This window comes from Guillardia theta (genome assembly GCF_000315625.1).
Source record: "Guillardia theta CCMP2712 unplaced genomic scaffold GUITHscaffold_74, whole genome shotgun sequence".
Taxonomy (NCBI): domain Eukaryota; class Cryptophyceae; order Pyrenomonadales; family Geminigeraceae; genus Guillardia; species Guillardia theta.
In genome coordinates, this window is record NW_005434600.1 from 64,105 (window position 1) to 71,227 (window position 7,123).

The window sequence follows — 7,123 nt, forward strand, 5'->3', positions numbered from 1 at the left end:
GGTGGTGGTGGTGGTGATGATGATGATGATGATGGAGATGATGGTGATGGTGGTGGTGGTGGTGGTGGTGGTGGTGGTGGTGGTGGTGGTGATGATGATGATGATGATGGAGATGATGGAGATGATGATGAGGATGATAATCATGATGATGATGATGTCGATGACGATGGTGATAAGAAGGAGGAGGAGGAGAAAGGGGGGGCGGGGCGAGGGGGGGGGAGGATAAGGATTGGTTCAGGAACAGGATCATAGCAGCTGAGCTAACCTGAACGAAAGTGTCGAGACAACTGCAGTTGTCGCGATGGATGGAATGACATTTCCAATCCACTTTGCTCGACAGAAGAAACTCGACACTGTGCGTGTCGAAGTAACAAGACATCCTCGTCCTCCATCCCACCGTTGTCATCTGAAACAAGTGAAAACAACAATCAGAGCAAGAAAGTGAGTATGAAGAATGTAGTAGACAGGAGAGAGTCGATAGCACAAAATAACAAGATATGGTTTAGGGTTATCTCAACACAGAACAAAGTACAACACAACAAATCATAGAAACCAAGAGAAGTGAACTATTTGAGTACAATCACAACAATAAAGGGTTCACCAACACACCTGTGAGAAAGCTGCAAATGCTAGTTGGGGAGCAAACATGCACTGATGAAAGCGATCGAGGGTTGTAAGAGCTTGAACGAAGTCGAGGAGACGAAGTGCAATCTGAGAAAGCGATCAGAAAAGGAAAACCAGTAGATTGCAACAAATCTTCACAAGACCAACACAGCACAGAAGCAAGACAGCAGATGAAATCAAATGGAACAGAGGAATGTTGTGTATACCTTCTCAAGCATCTTTTCTCGCCTCCGATGATTCTTCTGAATGTGGGGCTTCACAACATCATGGAGCGTCTTGTCCTGCAAGCAACAACATGTCACAACTTCCATCACGGCAAAACTATCTCCCTCACGTGTGAGAACGATGCGAGGAAAGGCGTCAGTTTCTTCGCAAACTTCTCCTCGGCCCTCCACCCGACCTCCATCACTCCCGTCAGGCCCTTGATGGCAGACGGCTGCGAGCCCGAGAGGGGTTGGCCCGCCGGGTCCGTTGGCCCCTCACCCTTACGGATCGTGCAAACAACATCCAAAGAGTCGTGGAGGGGGAACGCAAACTCTATCGCCGCCCACTGTTCCGCATCCCTCGACCTGCTTGCGATGTTCTCCACCATGTCGTCGTGCGCCGACGAGCGACCGTCCTGCATCATGACCCCAAGAGCGTCCGGTCCCTTCCTCCCTGCTCCCTGCCGCTCGCCCTGCCTCCTCCCCTCTTCCTCCTTCAGCTCTACGTCGACGAGCAGAAAGCCATCGAGGCAACGAGCCTCTACCGCCCTCTCCGTCTCGTTCCACTCGCCCATGCTGTTCAAGTTCACCTTCCTCAGTACCCTCACTTCGCTTGCCCTCCCCCCGAACGAGCTCGGCCCTCTTGCCCAGTCCGTGTACCATCCAGTGAACCAGTCCCTGCTCGGGCCCAGCAGCGTGCTCCGTGACAGGACCACGGAGATGGCAGTCCGGAGAACGAAGTCGTCGGATGCGATGCTGATGTGGCAGCCGTTGCATGCTCGAGCGAACTTGCGCAGGAAGTCAAGGTCGGGGACGTGCGAGAATGTCCCGTTCAACTCGGGGATCATGTAGTAGCAGAGCAGGACGGTGATGTCCTTCCTCCTCAGGCACGAGGCCACATCGAGGAAGACGCTCTGGTCGTTCCCCATGGTGACAACCCCGTCAGTGAGGAGGAAGATGTTAGGGCAGCCCTCTGTGCTCATGGATTCAAGGAGCTGCATGCTGTTTGCAAACAGATGCTGCAGGTCAGACCTGGTTGTCCCTTTCTCGCTATCAAGACAGTCCCTGCTGCACCACAGCCCGACCGCCATCTGCCTCTTGAGGAGATCGAACTGCATGCTCAGCTTCTGGAGCAAGTGATCCAGTCCCTCGCTGTCTATCCTCTCCTCATGGCACAGGACCCGCACGTCGTCGATGGTTGACCCTTGCGCTATCACCGAGATTAAGACCTCTTGAACCCCGGTGATGGACTGGGCCAGCAAAGTCAGGAGCCGCATCGATCCGGTAAACATGTTGTCTAGCAGCAAGATAGGGCAGTCCTTTGACGTCCCAACAACAGTCGCCAGTGAGCCCTTGATGTCCAGCGCCAAGACGATTCTCTGTGAAGCGAGGTGAGGGGCAGAATGATTTCGTAGTTGAGCATAGCTTGACAGCAGATGCGACAAGACAGGGGAGGGCAGAGACTGAGCAAGCAAAGAACGACACGACACGAAGGAGCTGAATGGTGTTTGAGCGAGAATGATGTTCAATTCTTCTAATGTGCCTTGAAAGGACAAGAGAAGAACAAGGAAACATCAATCAGCATGAAGGCGCAATGCCGGCATCGACAACGAGCAGCAGAGATCGCAACATCACCGATGCATCAATTACCTGTCTTTCAAACCGCCATTTCAGCTGCTTCCCTACCTCCGCTCTGTCTCCGTTCTCCACCGCTGCCCCGAGGAAGACGGCGTCCTCCCTCTTGCTCTTCCAGTGCCCAAGGTGCCATAGCAGCCGCCTCCATGGCAGTGCCTGCGCGTGATCTTGGACGAGGATGAAAGGAACGTCCTCCTCCTCCTTCTCCTTCAAGCTCTCTCTTCGCCTCCCTCCCTCCTCCATCCTCTGCTCTACGTCCCAGCCAACCCGGCCATGGAAGGCGGATTTCAGACCGTTACACGCAACTACCGTTATTTTGACAACTATTGCGGCTGCAACTGGTGACAGCACGGTACTACTAGCAAAGCCTAGTACGCGGGGGCCGGTAGTCGGTGCGCGCCTCCGGGCACCCCGGCCCGGGCCGCGCCTCGTTCCCCGGCGGCAGGATGTCAACCCGGCCCGATGGGCCCGGGGAGCTGCCTTACAGTAGGCAGGAGGTCTCGGTGACTCAGTTGTTGATTGCTTCCACAGGCTGAAATTCAGTGTGATCATCAAATGATTTGACTCAGTGACTCAGTGACTCGATAGTTTACACTCAGCGGGCCGATCAGTATACGGAGACGTCAGAAGTTCAAGTGTAAAGTAACGCCATGGCGGTCGAAGAGCTCCTCGAAGCTCTCCTGCCCCCCCCCGCTCTCATTCCGAGGCTGCTGCTGCTGCTCGAACCTTTCATGATGGCTCGCTTCAGATCCCTCAGCCTCCTGCTCCTCCTCCTCCAGCGTTTCCCCTTGCTCAGTCTCCTCCCAGCTTTGGACATCCCCCTCTACACCATCGTCCTCTTCCAGCCCTGACTGACGCTGGCGCCCAGAATCTTGCTGCTGCTGCTGATCTCCTTCCGCGTCCTCTATCATTCGAACTGAGATGAGCCCAAGTCTGCACAGGATGACGCAGGTGACATCCCAGCGGATGCCCGGCAGAGCTTGACGCAGCCTCTGCTTGCACATGTTACACACCCGCCTCTCCACCTCCGCATGTTCTCACCTCCACACGTTCATGATCCAGCAATGCCCTCCTGTGACTGCCAGTGGGCAGGCAGTCTTCTTCCTTGCTCGGTCGACGATCAGATTCGCCACCATCCTACTCAGCCGAGAGAGTTAGGAGGAGAATGAGATTGAGAGCGCGAACCTGGCAGCGGCCGTGAGGAACGGGCGGGTGCTTGTCCGATGCAAGCAAGGACAGAACGGACGGGATCCAGTCGCATTTCGGAACCAGAACGTCTCTCTCAACTGCCTGACGACCGAGGAGGCGAGAGAACTTGTCGACGACCCTGGGCTCCTTCGACACGCGGAAGGAGGAAGGGAGGATAAATGCGTGCGCTAGATCGCAGATAAGGCTGAGGCACTGGGAGAACTGAAGAGGGTCGACGATGCCGAAGACATTCCTTGCTGTCTCCCTTAGCTCACTGATAGGGATCAACCTGTCCCCTCTGTTGTCTATGCGCTGCTTAACATGGTTGACGAAGCTGAACATCTTGATAGGAAAGAGCGAGTCGGGGAAGGAGGAATCCCGCAACAGCATGTCCTTGCAGAGGAGGAGAATGTCCTGCCGTAAGTGAACCTTCCTGACCGCGCAGGCCTGCTGCCCTTGCTGTTGCAACGAAACGCTCGCAAAGACCTTGAGATGCTTGTCGAAGGCGAGGAACAACTTGACTTGAAACGGGATGAATCGACCCTCGTCTTGCTGGCGAAGATGATGATGGCGATGGGACGAGGAAGAGGAAGAGGAGGAGGAAGAGGAGGAGGATGATGATGATGACGACGACGATGCTTCGCTCGCGCGACTTCGATGTTCAAAGTGCGTGAAGAATTTGACAATCTCTGCAGAGTTTGCCACCCCTCTCTGCGAGCTGTTCGCTTCCCTGCTGTCAGTAGTGCAGACGAGGATGATGCCGAAGTCCTGGCTGAAGGGATGCTTGGTAGACCCTTTACAGCTGCTGGATGCTGCAAAAACTCCATCCGCGCACCTCTTGGAGCTGCAGACCACGTGTGAACATGATGGTGGTAGTGATGATGGTGAGGGTGATGGTGATGAGGGTGATGATGATGATGATGATGATGATGATGATGATGATGATGATGATGATGATGATGATGATGATGATGATGATGATGATGATGATGATGATGATGATGATGATGATGATGATGATGATGATGATGATGATGATGATGGTAATGGTGATGATGATCGTGATGATGATTATGATGTGAGAGAAATGAAGGGGCAGATGTTGTGAAGGGCGGGTGGCAGATGTGGTGGAGGGCAACAACACATGTGATGACATTTCTCTCACCAGCATTCCGAGATTCTTTGCAGGAAACGCTCGGCCGCTCGTTTGACCTCCTGGAGAGGTTGGAAGACATCCCAGACGAAGATGGGAAGTTGCCGGCAAGGCAGCATGCTGCAGAGTAAATGCTCATGTGCCGTCGCCATCATGTCATTGCTCTGTCCTGTGGACAGGACACGATCGTTGGTGGAGGCGAATTGCACGAACATCTGATGGAAAAGGTGAGAAAGATGGAGACCCCTCCTCTTCCTTGCCGAGTCACTGGTGGAGAAGCACAGGAATAGATAGGCCGTGGAAATGGAAGGGGGGGGGAAGGGGGAAGAGGAAGAGAGTAAGAGGGAAGAATGAGACGACAAGGGAAGAAGAGAGAGGAGAGGGCAGCATGGAGAGGAAGGATGGAACGAGAGGGGATAGCAGGAAGCAGTGCTGATGAGACAGAAGAGGAGGAAGGGATGGTTTGATCTCTGAGCACCTTTTTTCCATCAACGTCGAAAGTGTCGGACATGAAGACGGAGAAAAGCTTCTCTGACTCAGTGCGCTGCGATCTCTCTGCACGATGCTCGGCCTTGCTGAACACCCGTAGCATCTCAATGCCCTTCTTGTTCCTTGGCTGCAGCAAACTTTGCAGCAAGTCAGTCTTGCAATCTTCATCCACCGGGCCATGGACCACGACTGTCATCAAAAAGATCTTCATGTTTCAGTCAGTATCGTCAATACTGCCACAAAGCAAGCTGCAACCTGACGTTTGGCGTTTTCCAGGTCCCACAGGTCATCCAGTAAGTGTATCACGTCGTCGTACTGAAGGTCTTGCTTCCGCTCGTCCTTACTGGGAGAGGAGGGAATGGACGAGTTCAGCTGGACTGACAGCTGATTCTGAAGTTTGTTCCCCTCCACACAGAGTCCTTTGCTCGCTATTATCTTGGTCTTGCAGATGCTAGAGCAAGAAGTGAGGAACGAAACAAACAAGCAGATTTTCAGGACAAATCCTGACTAAGATCTCTGGCATACACGTACACGTACACAGGACAAGTAGACTATACAATGCAGGAATTATACAAACAAAGAACACCGCTGTGCAAGAACATAAAGCAAAGGTTCGACGATGATGACATATTACCTTGGCGGTAGGAAGAAGATGTTGTTTGCTTCAAGATTCAGGTATCTCAACTCTTGCAGCTCTCCCAGCTCCAACGGCAGACCTTCGATGCTTTTACAAACAAGATCAGACACTGATGAGTGGGCTCGTGACATCTCACCTGTTGTTGTTGAGGTGCAGAATGTTGAGCTCTTTGCAGCCCCACACAAACTTTGGAATTCTCTTCATGTTGTTGTGAGACAAGTCCAGATACTTGAGAGTGGGGAAGGCAAGCGAGTTCGTCGTGTCGTCTGCATGACGGAACATTGTTCCAGACAGTGACAACTTGGTCAAAAACTGAGATCCCGGCAACTTGACAGAGAATGCAAAGCCTCTGTTACGATTGACGTCCATGACACGCAGCGACTGCATCTTTTCAAATTTGACATCGCATAGTTTCAGCTTGTTGTCGCTAAAAATGATCTCCTGCAACGATTGCAAAGCTGTCATGGCATGCGGGACGGTTGATATCACGTTGGACGACAAGTTGATGGTCTCCAGGGACTGCAGAGCGCGGATGGAGGAAGGGACAATGCGGATCAAGTTGCCAACAAGGTTCAGCGCGATGAGATGTCTGAGTTTCACAATGACGGACGGGAAGATGCTGATGCAGCAGTTCATCACGGTGAGGGAAGTGAGGTTAGTGCAAGCTGAAAGGGAGCTGGGTAGCGCCTGGAGCTTGACGTCCTCGACTTGGAGCTCAGTGAGGAAGCGACAGACCCCAACGATGCTCGGGATAGTAGAGAGTGAGTGGTTGCTGAAGATGTACAAGACCTTGATCGAGGAGATGAAGTCCCTTGTGATCTCTCGCAAGCAGCCCGCGACCTCCGTCGCATGTTGAACAAGCTCCCTCCCCCCTTGCATCGCACCCAGCTCCGCTTCCTCGTTCGACTTCCTCTCTGTCGCCTGAATCTCTTCAGTCGGGCCCTCGACGATGCTGAAACTGCGATCGCAGCTCCAGAAGAGGTTGAATGGCTCAGCCATCCCGATGTCGCGGGCCAGGATGACCTCCAGGATGACTAGGCTGTTGACATTATCCTTTGATATCAGTATGATTCTTTGTAGCAAGTTGATCGCCGCCTTGCAGAGGCGGTGCTGTGACACGCAGTACTGTACAACAAACTCGATCGCTGTCCTGTCTGCGCTCAGCTTGACCATGAAAGACTTGTCGATGCTCCA

General features: G+C 53.1%; 2 protein-coding genes across 2 annotated transcripts in view; both read right to left on the reverse strand.

Moving 5' to 3' along the window:
* GUITHDRAFT_114278 (hypothetical protein) overlaps window positions 1–2,705 on the reverse strand; it is a gene marked incomplete at both ends in the record, with an annotated part of 12,846 nt that extends 10,141 nt beyond the window's left edge. The window contains 5 exons of the mRNA XM_005826472.1: window positions 266–406; window positions 610–711; window positions 831–905; window positions 959–2,206; window positions 2,478–2,705. Of these exons, the coding sequence (XP_005826529.1) occupies window positions 266–406; window positions 610–711; window positions 831–905; window positions 959–2,206; window positions 2,478–2,705 (1,794 nt within the window). The remainder of the gene's footprint in view (window positions 1–265; window positions 407–609; window positions 712–830; window positions 906–958; window positions 2,207–2,477) is intronic.
* A 3,223-nt stretch (window positions 2,706–5,928) lies between these two features.
* Window positions 5,929–6,652, reverse strand: GUITHDRAFT_45144 (hypothetical protein; the record flags this gene model as incomplete). The annotated part of the gene is made up of 3 exons (XM_005826473.1): window positions 5,929–6,016; window positions 6,066–6,157; window positions 6,302–6,652. Coding segments are annotated over 3 exons (531 nt in total), but the record flags the coding sequence as incomplete, so codon positions are not given.
* Window positions 6,653–7,123: the final 471 nt, after the last annotated feature.